Source organism: Triplophysa dalaica, chromosome 1, assembly GCF_015846415.1.
Source record: "Triplophysa dalaica isolate WHDGS20190420 chromosome 1, ASM1584641v1, whole genome shotgun sequence".
Classification (NCBI taxonomy): domain Eukaryota; kingdom Metazoa; phylum Chordata; class Actinopteri; order Cypriniformes; family Nemacheilidae; genus Triplophysa; species Triplophysa dalaica.
In genome coordinates this window covers 10,119,088-10,138,464 of record NC_079542.1, presented here as the reverse complement: position 1 = coordinate 10,138,464, position 19,377 = coordinate 10,119,088, and the positions used below count along the sequence as shown (strand labels likewise).

Genomic DNA, 19,377 nt, shown 5'->3' with positions numbered 1-19,377 from the left:
CACGTTGCAGAGCGCCTGTTGTTGCAATAAGGGAACGGGAGTGTGTTGTTGTGGGAAGAACAGCTTATAAATGCGAGTGTAGATTCACTAAACAGCCACAAATGTAACCCAATTTGCAGATTTGGAAGAAAAAACGGAGGAACTAAAAACGGAGGAATATGTATGCAAATGAAAACCATTATGAGATAATTTGGGTACGAGTCTGCACGGGTCGGCAATAAAAGCCACAAACAAGAAGAGCTGATTTCAGTTCATCTTACCATTCTTTCAGGTTCCTATGCGTATGTTCAATTGTGAAAAGAACCTATTCATTGCTGTTAAAGAGAAATCATTGAACCGAAATGAACAAGTTTAGTAAAATGCTACACAGAAGCTTTAGTATGTGAACTCTTCAGTTTTATTTAGAGTAGATTTACATTCGTAGAAATCGTGGCGTCTATGCCATGTTTTAACCTGATACACAACTCTACTGAAACTTTAATGTAGTGGGCCATGCCCATGCACAGTTACACGTGCCTCAGAGGCAGGCTGCTGGTGACGTCAGCTGTGTCCGCAACACCCTCAAAAGTCACGCGGCTGTCGGTGTGGCCTGCTGCTGCTGTATGTACGAGTTTATCATCGTCGTCAGTGAGAAGCGCGTGATAAATGGACTGACCTCCATTCACCCGATCGGTAAAATAGGCCACCAGCTTGTTACTCTCTAGTGAGCTTAATTGTTGCATTCAGCAGCCCTGATGACACATAATTGATACATTGTAATGGAATTTATTTTGTAGTAGGCTATAATTACTTAATGTGGAACTTAACAATTATGAAGTCTAATTGGTCTCTGTTATAGGCGAGCTAGAGGTCAAACTTTATCCACTCAATTGTCTTTTATATTTAGTTTTTATGTTGTTTGTAACTGTTGAGAGCTCTGTTAAAAAAAAACACCGGACTGTCTGTACGTGTACAAACGCCAAATAAAGTTCTAAATACTCCAAAACAAAAACTAATTTTGTCTGGTGAACTTTGTATGGCTTAACCTCGTTTCTTCTTGTTTTACTCTTCCTGCCAGGTGACTATTTGTGCAAACCATAAACGTGCTTCCAGTAGGCAAATTTCAATGGAATATGAATTTGTTACATCAGCACCATCTGCTGGACACAATAATTTCTGCATTTGCTGACATTTATTTTTACATGAGAAATATTCCAACCACATTTTCCTAAAGTATCTCGATACTCGTTGCCAAGTTTGAATTTATAAGACTACTGTATTTAACATTTATAACCCTTATTAACAAATATGCAATTCTATAGTATCAACTTAATACTACAATTCAGAAGCCTCTTTGTATGACTAACATAATAAAGCAACATTAACTGTTACAGGTCTCATAAGGTTTCCTGGTGGTCACGTTTCTCCTGGTTTTCTCTGCTCTATTTTGTGATCTGCTGGTTCCCAAAGCGGCAGCTTTTCGGCAAGGTCTGGCCTCCCTGCGAGGGTCAGACAGTGCGCCAGCGTGGGACATTTTGGAGAGGAGGAGGGGAGGCCCCGCCTCCACGCTGTAAGGATGTGAAACATTTGTTGTGAGAGGTGGTGAGGTGCACGGAGGCGGGCAATCTGGACAGCTGAGCGTCGGAGACGAAGGGACACAACAAGAAGCGCTGCATCATCCTCAGTTAGCTCATCACAAAGCCACGATAAGAGCTCATCTGAGAGAGAATCTGTAAGAAAATGAGTGTTTAATATGTCTGTGTGTCCACTGATGCACAGGACACTCCTCAACCCCAGCAAATGAAAGGAGTATTACAGAAGAAAGGTTTACATTGCTGACTGTCTGTAGTTAATTTTAATACATGATGTCACCATTTGTCGTTAGGGTGTAACAGATGCAATGTGTGCTTAACCAGTGTCTGAGTGTAATGACAAATCGTGTATTTAGTTCCACATACCCGGTTGACTGTGCTGCATAACTCTTCCACTCACAGGGCGACAGACTGTTCTTACACCCTAGGTAACAAACAAGCAACCGCAACTGTGATTTACTAACCACAAAAAAGGCCTTTTTAACTCCTCAAGCAGTTGGGTGAACTTTGTGACTTGTTAAATCTTTACTTTACCTTGGGCAGAGTTAGTGGCAATCGACACACAAGCTCTTCTAGAGGAAAGTCTTTGGGCAGAGCTGATGTGTCACCATTCCAGACCAGATGTCCCTTAGTGATCCTGAACAAACTGGCTACACCTTTGTAGTGAGGAGAGCTGTAGTTACCAAATGGGTCCACTTCTTTCAATCTCAAATAAAGACGGTTTCTTCTTTGGTTGTGGAATGTGATTATGTGAGAATCTGTCCCTTGGTTATCTATATGCACATATATGCAAAGTATAGACAGATAATAGATTAAACATAATGTAAACATTTCTAAAGCAACCTGTTAGTCAATGTCAGCAGCCGTGCTATGTACCATTGCAAGTTATGTTCCCGCTAAACCTGGGAAGCAGCTGTTCTCCCTCCCTCATGGAGATTTCAGATGACGTCTCTGGAGGCCCACAGTAAGCCAGGGCCTGGAGTTCAGAAGACTCCCAGCTGAGATCTCTGCTCGGTAGGGTGGCCACAACAACACTTCTGGGGTCCATAGGATCACGATGGACTAGAATAGTGACTGAGAAAATCCTCACACCTTCTTCCAGTTCTTCAACTAAGGAGGCCAGTAAGGAAGATTTCAAAGAGGATTGAAGCCGAAGGACAATTAACCTAAAATATGTTTGAAAAAGGAAGTTGTGTTATATATTAAAAAAAGCTCAATTTTAATTATATTATTTATTTTACCATCAAATGTTTCTCGCTCTGTACCTGTCATGATTCTCGGTAACTTCAAAAGACACCAGGCCGTTCTGTAGGTTCCTCACATTCACTTTATCCAGAACTTTCCAATGGTTCTCTATCCAGCCCATTACAGCCAGTTGCTCTTTAGGGTCTTTCGGAGACTTAACTAAAGCACCATCAACCCTGTTCCAAAGAAAGTGACTCATTTAAATTATTTTTACATCCACTGGATTTGTGGCAACTGATACAAACTTTTGGAAAGGAAATCATCACCCCCATTATGCTTGTATCATTACCTCAATTGCTGATGTGCAAAGGCACATAGGTCAGTTTCTTCTCCAGCTCTCTTCTTGTCAGAGATAGAAGGACATGGCAAGATAAGTGTGAAAGGCCGCCGGAGTTTAAGGGCTGAGGGTTGCCTTAAGTAGAGCAATGGAGATGAGGTGAGCACAGCACGGTAGGAATCGTTTTTGGATTTAATAGAAGACAAAACAGCAGCGTCCACTGGCTGAACCTTATGAGATGAAAAGTGAGACTTGTATTTAAAAGCAATGCAGTACAATATTTCAACACGTCTGTTAATGATATATAATATTGTGTAAAAACAAAATTATTTACTTAACTTAATAATTCTATTTATCAGTTTCTTAGTTGTTTTAATATGGTTTTAAACATTGTTATTGTTTGCATTGTGACTATTTTCCAGGACATTTTCTCATTTTTCATGCAAAAAAGTTGTACTTGTTTTTCTGATGTATGCAGTTTAAAATAAAAATGTAGAAAAATAACCGTGACTTGAGCAATGACTGGTACGGTGAAGGATCCAGTTAAATAGTCAAGGCATATCCTGGAGTCCATACTGAGTTTAAGAGACAGTCCTGATTTAGGGACTGTAAAAGTCTCCATTCTCAAACGGGACAGCACCGCAAACACTCCAAGTGAGTATACACGCACTACTGCATATGAACCCTGTGGACGGACACAAAGTCATAACACTTAATAAAAAAATTCAACTCTAAGCTCTTCTAGCAATAACAGCAGAAAAAGTGCAAAAATATCATAAAATTTCATTACAGACCCTTTGTCCTCCATAGACACCTTCAGTAGATGTAGGGGTGAGGTAGCTAACTCTTTGCTCCAGATCCACTACTTTCACTGTGATCTCCCTGTAGTTTCCACGGTAACTTGCTTGGAATGGTACAGCTACGGTGAGTGGGGAGAAGGGACATTCATTGTGGTTGGTGATATCTATGCGGATAACACTGCTGACCAGCTCCTCGGATCCTGACACCATGAAAGAACTCAAGCCATCGACCACTTTACAAGTCATGACTTCTGCAACCTCTTGTGGAGCGGTTATATACACTTTGGGAGATTCTGAGGAACTGTCTCCTGATTGGTCTTTTAGTCTGTCACCAGAAACACAATTTTTAGGAACTCAAATAAACATTTAAACCTTTAAAAATGTTTTTAATAGTTAAATAATAACAATAATTTACTATAGATAAATAATATAAATGTACCCAACAGTGACCATGTCATATTGCTTTGTCTTCTCATTATCTCTTCTGCTTTCATCATTCATTTTCAGAGACTCTTTGCGGTCAGACGGAGTATTCTCACACAACAAGTTATTACCAGTTTTCTCAGAGGCTGACATAATTTCCCTTGTTTCTTTCACAAACATAGCATCATGGTTCATTTCTTTTGATGTGGTTTCAGATAGAAGCACTGTGGGCTGTGTTGTATCCAGTGGTCCAATCTCTTCACCCCCGGTCTGCGTTCTGAAACTCTCTCCACTCACTTCAGGAAGTAACGCTATACCAGCATCAAGCTTCCTGCTCATTAAACAAAGCTGGTTTACAATGATATGGACATCTTCCAATGCATTAAGAATGACATCAGTCACATGATCTTGGGACAAACGGGATCCATAGGAATCATCTAAATACAGTAAACACACTTTATCAAGCTATGTTTATCTTTCTTTAACTTTTAGATGCTCTACAAATACTTGCAATGCTTTGCCAATGTACTGTACATTATTTTTTTCCACGGTGAACAGTTTGGAAACTCCTTAACATAAAAAATCACTTACCAATAGTTGTTGGCTGATGAGACTCTCTGCATGGGAGCGTGCATGCCAAATTCGAGCTCATTCTACGCTCTGTAAGAGTGTTTGTTGTAGCGCAAAGTACCTTTCTCAGCACGCACATTCTGTCTGTGTAAAGCACACAAAACTTCCTGAGAAAATGAAAAAGCCTTGCAGGAATCCCAGCTGAATCTCTATGTCCATTAGAGATTCGGTCAGTTCCTTTTGCTTCTGCTTTTTCTTGTTGTAAAACTTCTCCAAGCTCCTGGGCTGTCTCTTGTAAAAGGTTTAACAGATCATTCTCTTGAGAGAATGTTAGTTGGTTGGTCACATCTACCATGCTTTAAAAAATCGCAATATGAGGATTTGATTTTTACAGGAAAAACTTTACTAGACAGTAGTTGTTCGTCTCCGTTCAGTGTCCGTCCAGTAGTGGTGACGATTTAAGCAAAGCTGTTGTCTTTGTACAAGCCCATCAGTTGTAAAGTAAAACCCTAGGCCTGTAAAGTAGGGTCGTCATGGCAAATAGAAGGCGTGTCTTGACACAAAAGCATCCTTTAGAGATGGAGGACCCTAAAGAAGAGTAATGTGCACAGCTCTGAATGGTGTCCCTTATGAAAATGAACCATGGTTTTACCACAGTTAAAACAACAACAAAAACATGGTTAAAATCATGTTTACCACAAAATAAGCATGCAGAAATTGAGTTCCGACTTTAAAATTGTAGACAGACTTGCATTTACAAACACCATGTTTTCCTAAAGTATTGTGAATATTATTTTTTGTCACACTTTATATTAAGGTACACAAATTCATCATTAACTACTTGCTCATTTACATGCATATTGGTTGTATATTAGTATGTTTAAAGCACATATTAATGACTTATTCTGCATTGCCATATTCTACATCCCTTATCCTACCCAATACCTAAACCTAAAAACTACTTTATAAGAAGTAATTATGAGTTTATTGAGGGAAAAGTTGTAGTTATAGTGAGAATCGCTTCCTATTCCAAAGTGTGACCTTAATTTTATATTAAATTATATTCACAACAACATTAACACAGCTAACAATCATTTTTATTTTCAACTTGCCTGTATGGCATGCACGTGTCAAATATACTGTCTACACATTCACAGACACTAACCATGTAGATAAAGGTACACATGTCATTATATCCCTCAACATTAATGATTTCTGTATAAGTTGCACATCAAATCTGAGACTAACAAAATTAAATTGTGTTATGTGTGATAATTCATTTGGATGTTAGCAAACCACTGAAACTAAAATCCCTATGTTGGGATTTAGCATCACCACGTGGTCAGACGTCTGTATGAATTACACATCACACTGTAGTAAACGAATGATGGCCGAATGAATGATCGCATGCTCTACTTAATGTTCATCTTTTTTGAACTATTGGTGGAAAAGAACATAACTAAAATGTCTCAACAAAGAAAACCTACGTTTTTTGTTTATCCATTTTGGGATATAGTGCCACCATGCGGTCAAATAACAGAACTGCACAAAATTATGTGGCGCTAGTATAGAAGTAATGAGTGATATCTCATGTTCTATACATTCTATTAGACATGTGATGGCTACGCACATTAGTCTTAATCGGTGTTTTGCAGCCATGCAGAGGTTCAAACGGGAGATTCTGTAAACTCATGACTTAAAATGTGTTTTAAATAGGACACAACAAGCATGTGAATGAAAAAATAGTGCTGTTATGACGCGCAGTCTTTGGTATGTCTTGACACATTCCATCCTGCAGATTCTGTTACCTGAGGGCAAAGCAAGTTGCGACACGCAAAAGAAAGAGAAGGGTGTCAGAGAAAGACAAAAATAAAAACGAATCCCTGCAAATGACATAATTGTCCAAAGCAAACGATCGTCTTGTAAATTTAGGTTTTCTTTAGTCTACATGATTATATTGGACAGTTGTCGAGGTGACCGCATGTATAGTACAGGTCGGTTCAGGTGCGGTGGGTTGGACGGGTGAGTGAGTCAGTGCGGGCAGGTAGGCGTGGTGGACTCGAAAGGCGGAACGGATGCGTTTGGTAGTAGTTGCGGGTTGAAAACTCAAAATAGTCTAACATTATCTAAACCAACACGTAGTACCAAAGTTACAGCGACAGAGCTATATCGGAAAGTAATAACCGGGAGGGTGTTGGTGGTCTTGAGGTATGTTTCAAGAGAACACTTACTTTCTTTTCACATTCAAATAGTTGCTTCGAGATCTTGTTTTGAGTTTCTGCAGAGGACGTTTGTAACACGCTGGTAACTTCCAGGTCGTGTCCTGAGATTCGGTTTTTAATGACATAAATTAAACTATTTGGCGAAACGTGTAAGCTCTTGATAAAAGAGGTCCAGTCACACGTTTCACAGCGTTAAATGATCAGACACTCCTTGTGTAAATAAATACTCACGCCATCATCTCTCTTAACTTGTCCTATTTCCCACACCTGTTAATCTCTGTTGTGTTGACCCACTCACTCTGAGTCTGAGCATTAAAACGTTTAAAACACATTCATGTTTTGCTTCTGCAACATATTGCTGTGTTTTAATTGGTTTAACCAAACCTCACATATTTTAATAGGCAATGACCATCACCGATGTACTGTGTTTCTTTACTCTTGGAGACTTTAAAATGTTTAAAATAGTTCAGCAATGGTATTTGATGTAAACTATAGGAACCACACATTTGCCATGGTTTCACTCTATTAACCAGATTTAAACCACAGAAAAAGTAAAACTACAATACTATAATAGCTACTATAATACAGTTTTCTATATGATACAGTATGCCTTTCAAAGATTTACGATGGTGTTTATAGTGACGCTATTCGCTAGGGATGTGTAATTTAAAAAAGTAGTCGAACTTTGCTTCTTAGTGTTGAATTTTATGAGCGAGAAATTCCAGACATGCATTACTCAATGTGCAATAGGACAGTGTAAGGAAGAGCAATGTCCTCATACTCTGTATTCATTCTTTTCATACTATAATCACTTACTGGTTTACTGTGGGTGTTGTCTGACATGGGCCTACAATACATGCTTATGCTTGTTATCAAGAAGATTGCCTTGCAACAACCGTGAGACAACCACATTATTCCAGATCTCCATAATATCATCTAAATACATTTGTGTTTCTAGGTTTTATTTTTGGTGTGGAACCACAAAATTGTTGCATTGGGATGTGATGATGTGATGCTGTGTGTTTAAAAAAGAAAGAAAATACCATGCCGCCTGACCAAACCATTTAAATAATTCCCAAGAGCCTACTAGCGCATCACTGTTTAGTTAATTCATTTTAGTATATCTGCTATTTTTTAACCCTACATTAGTGTGTAGCTTCTTTTTTTTATACAAGCATGGCAGAAAATAGGTAAAGTTATTTACTTGCGTCAAACAACGAAACAGGTTATTTTCACGCATGAATTGGGCACCCCGGATTCCTGTCACTTACCCCCTTAGGGAAGACTTTACAGAGTCGTTCAATTCTCCCATTGTCTATCTGAGATTCAAGCAAAGAATTACCTTCAGAGTCAGACTCTAGACGGAAACATATGTCTCGTTTTTGAAACATTATTTCAAAACAGTGAAATGAAGCAACAGTATATTCGATTATGGACCTTTTTTGGCCGTGCACGGTATGTGCCCATGTCTGACCCTGAACTGGTAAAACATCAATGCATGTCAGTGCAGGTTTAGGCCGAGGTTGAGAAAGTGTTGGTTTGTGCCAAACGCTGTGATGATTTAAAGGTATGGTTCACCAAAATTAAAATTCTTTCATAATTTACTCACCCTCTCGTCATTTCAAAACTGTATGACTTTCCTGTATGAAAAATATATTTTGAAGAATGCTGGTATTCGAAGAACGGCAGCATCAGTCTACATTGGTTTTGAGTCTATAAAATAGACAGTGAATGGGGACTGCCGTGGTTCAGTTTTCAGAATTCTTTAAAATATCTTCTTTTGTGTTCTGAAGAAGGACAGTCATACAGTTTTGAAAGGACAAGAGGGTGAGTACATTATGACAGAATTTTAATTTTTTGGGTGAACTATCCCTTAATAGCTAATAGATAAATATGATTTGCTTGAAATAAAGCTTAAGCTCTTTTGTTTAGAATTAAGGTCACTGGCGTGGGCAGGTAGTCTCAGCCTCAGACGTCACGCCCATGGACCGTTGGCTAAACGTTTGATGCATAAGGCATACTTTTTTGGAAACAATTCAGCATGTTTGAAGTCGTCGTCTAATGAATTTCACAGGATTTCTGGGAGACGTGCGTATCGCGTTCTTTAATGGTCCGCATGTAAACAACAAAGCCTTCTTATCTAAGAAGTTAGCTGTCATGTTTACAACGGTTGCTATAAGAATTTATCACAATCGACTAAACGCTTAATTCTTAAAAGGATGCGAGGTTCATGGCATAAACTTATAATAATTGTTGTTTCTGTTAAAACTTTTGACACATTCTTGAATGTACATCGGTCTGTTACTGCGGGGACATTTCCACGCCTCTAAAGATGACGCGAAACAAAACGAAACGTGATTGGTTGCTTTAATTGTCAGTAATATGAGCTCTTGGGCAGACCTTGGCCAAAGAAAACGGCGATAAATTCCAGACCTCCGGTATGAAGGTATGGCTTGGCGAGGCTAGTGGCCAGTTAACCAGATTGTCCCAGTCCCAAAATGGACCAGTGCTAGTCAGCATAAATAAACATTCTAAACTAGATTTATGCTGACTTCATTTTTATGATCTTCGTTCACTTTAATCTGTCAAATCACAGTGTGTCAGTTTGCTGTGTGATGAGTTTGTTTGCATGTACAGTGATGTGAAAAAGTGTTGCCCCACCTTCCTGATTTTTTGTTTTTTTGGATATTTGTCATGCTAAAATAATCCAGATCATTAAACAAATTTTAGTATTTCACAAAGAGTACCAGAGTAAATACTAAATGCAGTTTTTAAATGATGGTTTTATTTATTAAGGGAAATAACAATCCAAACATTTCTGACCATATTTGAAAAAGTAAATGCCCCCTAAACCTAGTAACTAGTTGTGCCACCCTTGGCGGCAACAACTGCAAACAAGCATTGGGAAAGTTTTTCACATCGCTGTGGAGAAATTTTGGCCCACTCTTCTTTGCAGAATTGTTTTAATTCAGCTACATTGGAGGGTCTTCGAGTCTTTGAGTAGGCCACTCCAAAACCTTAAAAAAAAATGTTTAGCCATTCAGAGGTGGAATTGCTGGTGTGTTTTGGATCATTGTTCTGCTGCATAACCCAAGTGCATTTAAGCTTGAGGTCACAAACCGATGACCGGACATTCTTTTAGGATTTTCTGAATCTAGTTTTAGATTTCATGGTTCCAATAATTATGGCCAGTCGCTCAGGTCCTGAAGCTGCAAAGTAGCCCCAGACCACCACACTACGTCTATCATGTTTGTCTGTTGGTATGACGTTCTTTTTATGAATGCTGTTTTAATTTTACGCCAGATGTGACGGGACGCACACCTTTCAAAAAGTTCAACTTTTGTCTCATCAGTCCACAGAATATTTGGGGATCATCAAGATGTTTTTTTAGCAAATTTGAGACGAGCCTTTGTGTTCTTTTTCGGTCAGCAGTGGTTTTCGCCTTGGAACTCTCCCATGGATGCCATTTTTGCACTCTTTCTTATTGTAGAATCATGAACACTGACCTTAACTGAAGCACGAGAGGCCTGCTGTTCCTTAGATGTTGTTCTCGGATCTTTTATGACCTCCTGGACTTGTGGTCTTGGAGTAATTTTGGTAGGCCGGCCACTCCTGTGGCGTTTTACCACTTTTCCATGCTTTCTCCATTTGTGGATAATGGCCCTCACTGTGGTTCGCTGGAGTCCCAAAGCCCTTAGATATGGCTTTGTAACCTTTTCTTGACTGAAACATTTTAATTACTTTCTTTTAGAAAGTAATTTTAAGAGATCTTTTAGACTACTTCAGTTTGTCAGACAGGTTCTACTTAAGTGATTTCTTGACTCAACAGGTCTGGCAGTGATTAGGCTTGAGTGTGGCTAGTGATATTTAACTCGGTTATTCAATTCATCACAGATAATTCATGATTTACCAAGGGGGGCAATTACTTTTTCACATAGGGTCAGAAATGTTTGGATAGTTGTTTTCCCTTAATAAATTAAAGCATCATTTAAAAACTACATTTTGTATTCAAATTTTGACAAATATGCAAAAAACAAGTAGTAGTAGTAGTTTTTCATACCAATGGTGCTTTACTGTTAGGCAATCCTGCTTGTAAGTTCCATCAGTAGCAATTTCACGAACTGTAATGTGAATGTAAAACATTGTTATCTGTGGCTGTAGTGAAATACAGTTACTTCTTTTTTGTATTATTATCAGGTATTATGGTTACATGTGTTCTGTTACCCCCCATCCTGCAGCATCAGATTCTATTGTCATTATTTTAATTGCTGGAATACCAGGACAAGCATGTCCACAGTAGAAATAACCTTTAACGTTATAGCAGTGTTTCGGCAGTAAAGGTGCGCTGTGGTATGAATCATCCAACGCTCTTGCGGTGAAGACTTTCTGCTTCTCTAAAACTTTTACTGTCCCTCTTGCTTTTGCATCTCTGACCTTCCTTTCATAATTTTACTCTGTCAGTTAAACAGCCTTAAAGAAAGTTTTCAAGTCATTTTCTTTCTTATCTTTAAATATATGAAGGGTTGTGTTTAAAAGGTTCAACAAGGTTGCTTTTGGCTAAAAGAAGAAGTCATCTGTAGAAAAAGAGAAGCAGAGATCGCTAAGATGTACCGAAAAAGCTCTTTAAGTTCTGTGGGGAGAATATTCACAGAACTGATAATGGGTGTGAAACTTTTTAAACATTATATTCTACTGTATATTTCCAAGGGGGTTTTCAAATGGTAATTCATGTTTAGTAACAAGTGAATTCTTCCATGTTTTACAGCTTTTTTTTAAACCGAGAATTCATTACGCATACTCTGATCATTTCTTTGAAATGCAAGTAAAATCTTTCATACAGATTTCATCATTTACCCAGAATGCCACGTAAACAGAACTATAAACACTACACTACACACCCAAAATACTCTGGGTGAAACCAAAAGTGGTTTGGACTTCGAGAAGATTGTTTAAAAAATTAATAATGAAGATGTGTGACCTATTGAGTGACCACATTACTTCTGTGAGCAGTTTTCGTGGTTTGCAACTAAGTGTTATATTATTTTAATTTGGATGTTCATGCAAGTTAAATGTTATTTAGTTTTTAAATTGTGACAATCAACATAAAATTGGGATAGTAGTGTTGATTTATAGGTGTTTTCCGGAAAGTTATGGAGAGTTGTAGAGAACCTCTCAAGTCAACCTTCAAGATCAAGTCATGTTAGTGCTGTGATATCTGTGATATATTTTGTGTTATGAATCAGGGCTGCACGATAATCTATCACGATTCCACTAAATTCTATTTTAATCGAGCTGGCTGCGATATGCAATGTGTCGATTTTTTTTTTTAATGCGTTGCTTGTCCGTGAAGCACGACTCTGGGATCAGTAGGAATTGCTACTCGATCTAAAAGCAGTGCGAGTTTGAGTCGCTTAAAATGTGTATTTGTAAAAGCAACACCCGTCAAACATGATCATTTGAAGTATACTTTATTATCATCAAAATACCTCATGTGGCTTGAGGAACAGTGATAAAAACATGTCCATAGGCATTTCCTAGATACTAGAATGTGTTATGGTCTGCTGCAGTGCATATTTGGAGTTTCTGCACGAGAGCGCCCTCTGGCTTTCAGATGCAGCATTATTTTCCCTTACTTCATGCAAAAGCTGTGTGTAAATCACGTGATATTTATCGCCGGTTTATCGTGACAGCCCTGTTATGAATGTTTTTTTATTATTATTGCTATTGCATGTAGAGATCGACCGATACATCGTTTTCCCGATAATTTTCCCGATATTTAATCAATTTCCCATCATCGGGTATCTGTTTTCCAATATCGGATTCACCGATAACCCCCGCCATCTTTGTGGCCGTTTAGAGAATTGCGTGCAGGTCCGTCACTGCAGCAGAGCCTCTGAGGGGAGACGCGACAAAAACGAAAGCATGCACAGGTTATGTATATTCACTTGCTTTATTGATACACTCATATTTAACATGAGAGCAATTAATGCACAAATGAGATGTTACATTTAATGCCTGAAATGTTGTTTATGCAGCTTCGTCACATTGCCTAAGCTATCAATTCCTACCCCAATAAAGAGGTAACTTTACATGAATTGAATGAAACAGCCATGAATTAATTCATGTAGGGAATGAAATAGCTGAACTGAATTACCTTTGTTGTCTATGCTCATCATTCATATTGCTGTTCACTCACTGGGTTGATGCTTAAGAAGTTTTAGCATAGCCTCCGTATGCAGCTAACTTTTTAACAAGATTAACTCGTTTTGTTTGCTACTTTCATGACGATGTATAATTCGATCAGTGTTTCCAATACAATGCATTTACTTATTCGGCGTCACATTTTGTAATGTTTTTAACCATCCATGATAGTGACTGTATCTATGATCGATTAACTAGAAGATAAACAGCACTTCCGCGTCTTCTCTCTTTCCTGACCTGTGTGATGCGAGTTGACGCTCTTTCTCAATGAGCTCTGTGTGTGTGCGAGTCGTCGGTCCCTACCAATGATTTTTGTGTATTGTTTGCTTTGTGTTTCAGACCCCACTTTTTTGTTTTTTAATGAGTTAGAATGATTTATTTTTGAATAAAGATACTTAAGTAACAGGGCACTTTTCAGACCCCTCTATTTATTGGTTTATAAATGCAAATGTTTTGCTTTGTAGCTAAGGAGGGAGTGATTGTTCTAAATAAAATAGTTTGTTCAGTTGTGTTGTAATCAGTGTGTCAAAAACAGCAGTATAACAGTAAATAAATATCTGTTCTGCATATCAGGTATCGGACACATAAACATGCAAATAATCGGTATCTGTTTTAAAAAAACAATATCGGTCGATCACTAATTGCATGGAAGTGCATGTTCAGCTAGTATGTCTTTCAGTTTGGTCGTGTAAATACAGTGAAAATCGATTTACCCACAAACTAGTTACTGATGGTGGTACTGATACTTGTGTGGGAGAAGCCAGTTTGGAATCTTGTGTCATTTTCTGTTCCCAAAATGTTGTGTGTGGTTAAATATTTATCAACATAAACCATTTACAAACCATGAAGATTATGTGATCAAATGCGAAAAGTTTTTCAATTCATTTTCAGGATAAAACAACTTTTAAACCTGTAAATAGCTAAATGCGTCATCATGTTCACACACAATTAGGTTATGAAGGATAGTGTCAGCTGCATTGTAAAACCAAAGGGACTGTCTGAAATTTGCTGGGGTGAAAAGAGAATTTGGAGGGCGAGTTAATTTGATATGTACAATATGAAGAGAAGATCTAGTCGTTTGTCATGCCAATGCTCCTGTCAACCTTAATACATTTATACTATCGTTAAATGTAAAGCCTGTTATCTGGCTATACTGGATTCAGACCTTTGTATTGCTCAGATAACTTTTTTAGAGTTTAAGAAACATTGTGAAAAGTGTTTATAAAGGTTTCCCACACACATTCTGTAGACTACCATTGAAACGTTTCTCATTTCTCTCATTATGCTTTCCCCATTGTATAATAATAGTAGACTTGTGAAAATATTATTGCCAAAAAATAAGTTCAAACATTAATGTCATAAAAACCATTTCAGCGCTTCAGTGCAATGAATGTGAATTAATGTGAAGATTATTATTCATGATAATTTATTCTCCTCAGGGTGTGTTCCTACATCTTTTTAATGGTCCCAGCCTCAAAGTATCCTTGTCATCCAATGCCATACTACACACTTCGTGACCACTGAAGATCCTTCTTTCTTGTCTTCTATGGAGCCCGAACAGGAGATTACTCAGTGGTTATCCAGTCTTCACCTGGCACAATATGCCTCCAGCTTCACCCGGGCTGGCTACCATTATCTTAGAGACCTCAGGAGCCTAACTGAGGAGAAGCTCGTTAAGATCGATAATATCCCTACAGGACACCGAAGGAGGATCTTAAGCAGCCTGGAGAACCTCATGATTGAGGCAGAGGGAAGCTCTATTAAAGTACCTGTGAGGCGAAAGCCGATTCCAAGGCCTAGACAGGTGTTTTCCAAGGATGGGCAGAGAGGAACGCCTTGTCGGCATCCTCAGAGAAATACCATGGAAAACCTCCATATGGAAAGACAAAATCTTTCTGAGTCGAAGGGGACTACCAGGGGTCATGGGCCATCCTCCAGCTCTAGCTCCGGTTCTGCCAACAGCAGCAACGAATCATTGGAGAACTTTTCAGAAGAGCCCAACTCTTTTGGGGAAGAACCTAATGAGGCCAATGTAAAGTTTCAGGGAGAAATGGTTGAGAATGAAATATATGAGGAATGCCCTTCGGATGTTAGGGCAGGATTAGAACCGAGGTCTACACGTTCCTTTAGGCTACGACACAGACCTGTACCAGACATCCCTGAACATCCTTTTTTACCTCCTTTTGACTGGTAAGTTAAAATTCATTTTTTTACCGAATTGTAAGTTTATACCACTACAGGACAGACACCAGTACTTTCCAACACTATTTGGTACGTGACAGAATTCATGGGATTGAATGTCTCAAGAAGAATTAAGGGACAGTTTACTCAAAATAAACTTTCTGTCATGATTTAGTCACTCTTGAGATGTCTAAAATCTGTATAAATTTCTTGTTCTGATTAACACAGAAAAAGATATTTGGAAGAATGCTTGTTACCAAACAGTTCCTGGACCCTATTGACTACCAAAGTAGGAAAATTACAGTGGTAGTCAAAAGTGCCCCAAAACATTTTAAACCAAAACGGTTTTAAGTTCAACAGAACAAAGAAATGTATAAAGCCATTTTTCCTACTATGGTAGTCAATGGTGGCCAATAACTGTTTAGATACAAGCATTCTTCCAAATATCTTTCTCTGTGTTCATCAGAACAAATACATTTATAGACAGAATTTTGGGTGAACTGTCCCTTTGATATGACATTTACATTTATGTACGCTTTACGCAGTGCCTATTAATGCCCTTATGCCGTGACCATATTCACAGCACAGTGCATCCTCTGATACCTTACTGCTCAATGGGCTCTATGCAAACATGACTTCTGCGTTTCATGGGAAGAACCCTAGTCAGTTTCTGGTTGGGGAGACTTAAAGCACAGAGAAATGGGAAACTGAAAAGTTGAATTTAGCAGATGCTGTACTTCACGGCACACCGCAGTGGTTTATAGTCGTCTCCAAAAATGTCGTCTAACATACGTCATTTAAGATGCAGGAAGTCGTTAAAGGAAGGAAGTGCATTTTCAGATTTTAGCCGAAGATTATGAGGGCACATTAATTTTAAGTAAGAGAATGACCCACATCGATAAACTATTTTTACGCTGCAATATTTCATGAAAAATATGCATTGACATTTTTAATCTTACTGTGACTTTAACTTTTTCTCAGTTTCCCTTTTCTCTCTGCTTTAAGTTTCCCCTACCGGAAACTGCCTAGGGTACTTCCTGTGAAGTAACGTGTGAATATAGCCCATTGTACTTGAATTGGGTAATGTGTGCATTGCTTTGCTGCATTTCATTTACAGAGAACCAAAAGCCCAATAGTTCATTTAAGCTATACATTTAATCATTGACTGCGTTCCCTGGGAATTGAACCGGTGACCTCGGCTTTGCTACCTCCATGCTCTGTGATCAGTTAAGCAACAGAGACACATTAACTTTATTAGTACTTACCCTTAAGGATTTATGTAGAGTATGCAGTAATGGGCAGTGCTTGGGCAAACAGTAAAATAATCATTGAAGTGATGTGGATTTGGACCGTAAAATGTTTGTGTGTGAAGTCTCTATTAATATTTCTTCAAAGAATCAGTAATCAAATTTTTGGATCTAATATTTACAAATTTGTGTGTGCAGGAGTGCGAATGTAAACAACAATACTGACCATATTACAAAACCAGAGAATCCTGCTTGCCCTACAGACATTCGGAAAGGTAAATTTAACTTTGATGGTTTATAATATTTATGCCATGTGATATTTAACTAGTATAAGTAGTGAGATCTCAAATGTACAATGGGTGAAAGTTGATACTGAAATCTTAGTATGAAGTGTTCTCTTTTCTCATAATGCATTCATTCGGAGAGGCCTAGTTTTCCAAACTTGATACTGTGAAGAGTTGTGTTTCCCTTTTGAAACAGCGTTTGGCTTTGAAATGTTCCATTGTGTCCCTTGTTTCGAGCGCGTTTCTGTGTGTGTAACTGCATCCAAGAGGAATCCTAGAGGAATAGGTGGGAAATGGTTTGAGTGAGACACTGTGTGTGTGGTCGGGAATTGGGAGTTATACTGAAGGCAGAAACCCAGCTTAGGTGCGATAGTGGTTTAATAAATGCCTATATCTACTACATCTACAACCTAATCCTGTTTTTACTCTCTAGAGAATACAATGTAATGGAAAGGTAGATGAAGTTTTAGAGAAAGTTAAAAGTTCCACACAAAAAAAGTGTGCGGGGAACCTGAGAATTAGTTTGTTAACTCATTCCCCGCCAGCCTTTTTAAAAAGAGTTGCCACTTCATTTGTTCGTTTTTTATCACTCCTTAGATGTGGGTAGATTTCTTCGAAAATGCATCACTTTGATTAAACAGCTGAGATAATTAACGTTTTTTTGTCAAAGATTCCGCCCAGATTCCACTCGGAACAATCATTAAAAACCGCTAAAACATACATATAAGTTCTAGGTTCTGGGATTCTGTACTTTTTCCCAAAGGTGTGTAATAGCACCACCTGCTGTAAAACAGTACAAAAACTGATTGCCGTAAAAACTCGTCTTTGGCGGGGAAAGTGTTAAGGAAGAAAACAGAGATGGTAAAGTATTATTCCTTTCAAAAAATCAATGTCTTGCTAGAAAAAAGATATTGATTTAGCATCTTTGGATTAAGAGAAAGTGGAGAAATACTCAAGGAAGCAATTGACACAATCATCCGGTAAAACGTTCTTTTATAAGAGAGGTTGCAAAGCACCAATCAGGGCCAAAAGATAAAAAAGAAAGAGAAAGTGTATCATCTGTACTTAGAAGGTCAACTCTTGATAATGATAAATGATGATGCTGATATAAAATGACACCACTGCTACTGGGTTAAGATGTGATACAATACAGTTGAGTTCCATCATAGATTACATACTGCTGTCTAGATCAAACAGCCTACAGTATACGCTATTATCTAGCGGGGGGCCTTGTCTATAGCTATATATCTATGTGTGTGTCTGTCCGGAGGGAACGGTTTGGAATTCATACTGTCCCTTAGTGTCTCCGCAGAGATATGGTGGTCATTTGTCACCTTGACAACCAGTCACCCAAGCTGCACCCTCTTTGGTACATTTTCCAAGCCGGCTGCGCTAAAGGAGAATGTGTGGGATCTTATTTTATGCTTGTACTTTTATCGCTTGCTCCTTTTTGCCGTTGTCTCTCTTTGTCTTACTCTCATCTTCTTACCCTATTCTCTAGACTATGTCTCCAAAACAAGTTTGTCATAATGATAAATTTCTGTTGTGTTAATTACAGCTTCACTTCAAAGGACCTTGTCTCCCATTGCCCCCTATGGAGAGCTTTTTTTGTACAATTCAGCAGAAACCAAACCGGTGAGCATTTGCACTAACCTGTTATTAAAACTTGCCAGGGTTGATGTATTGACAGCTGTACAGCTTCCTGTTTATTTATAGTTTCAGCAAGGGTTTTAATTTGAGAATGAATGAAATGTGAAATCATAAAGCTACAAGCAGCATTGATCGAGCCCATATTGGGGATTAGTAGTGTTTAAACTATATTTTGACTATATTAACCAAAAATTTGGGGTTTATTCATAGTAAAACCACAGTAACCACAAGTGTGGTTAAATGCAATTTGCAATTTACGCATTTATAAATGACAAGCTGACGAAAGTATCATCGGTAAACAAAAGTATCGACTATACACGATAGTATCATCAATCGGAACAACCCTAAGGTGGTGGGGAGCCTGTGAGGCTCGAAAACATGATTTCCTACTAAAGGGGGCCCTTCAAAAAATGTTTGGGAACCACTGCTTTATTATGTTTCTGTTAATTTGCCATCATGTTTAGCACTTGTTCTAGTATGAGTGCATCACAGTTTAAAACATATAATTTCCTGTTGCAAGCAGGTGGGACAATTGAAACTAAATATTCACCACAGGGCAAAATAAGGCACTTCCTGTTACCTGTAGGTAAAGGGAGGACTAAAACTGATGTAAACAACTTTCTCTTTTATTGCATTTATAGCATACTTTTGCACAAATGCTAGCACTTAAACATGTGATTTGTTTCAGAAATAAACAACTGTAGTT

The 19,377-nt window shown here is 38.3% G+C and overlaps 2 protein-coding genes across 2 annotated transcripts in view; one reads left to right on the top strand and one right to left on the bottom strand.

Moving 5' to 3' along the window:
• Positions 1 to 992: 992 nt before the first annotated feature.
• On the bottom strand, positions 993 to 4,434 carry dthd1 (death domain containing 1). The gene is made up of 9 exons (XM_056752253.1): positions 4,333 to 4,434; positions 3,888 to 4,218; positions 3,599 to 3,778; positions 3,106 to 3,323; positions 2,837 to 2,992; positions 2,448 to 2,737; positions 2,106 to 2,344; positions 1,938 to 1,995; positions 993 to 1,709 (listed from the first exon to the last, which is right to left on the bottom strand). Exons 1-9 carry the CDS (start codon positions 4,392 to 4,394, stop codon positions 1,396 to 1,398), a joined length of 1,848 nt encoding a protein of 615 aa, XP_056608231.1. The 5' UTR covers positions 4,395 to 4,434; the 3' UTR covers positions 993 to 1,395.
• A 2,322-nt stretch (positions 4,435 to 6,756) lies between these two features.
• Positions 6,757 to 19,377, top strand: part of arap2 (ArfGAP with RhoGAP domain, ankyrin repeat and PH domain 2) — a 72,885-nt gene continuing 60,264 nt past the window's right edge. The window contains exons 1-4 of the mRNA XM_056749589.1: positions 6,757 to 7,094; positions 14,749 to 15,499; positions 16,936 to 17,012; positions 18,580 to 18,656. Of these exons, the coding sequence (XP_056605567.1) occupies positions 14,856 to 15,499; positions 16,936 to 17,012; positions 18,580 to 18,656 (798 nt within the window). The 5' untranslated portion in view covers positions 6,757 to 7,094; positions 14,749 to 14,855. The remainder of the gene's footprint in view (positions 7,095 to 14,748; positions 15,500 to 16,935; positions 17,013 to 18,579; positions 18,657 to 19,377) is intronic.

Coding starts and splice junctions, on each gene's coding strand:
- dthd1 (XM_056752253.1), bottom strand. CDS start 4,394: ATGAATGATGAAAGCAGAAGAGATAATGAGAAGACAAAGCAATATGAC. Junction 3,779..3,887: donor GTGTCTATGGAGGACAAAGG/GTCTGTAATGAA, acceptor GTCCGTCCACAG/GGTTCATATGCAGTAGTGCG. Junction 1,996..2,105: donor TGCCACTAACTCTGCCCAAG/GTAAAGTAAAGA, acceptor TTTGTTACCTAG/GGTGTAAGAACAGTCTGTCG.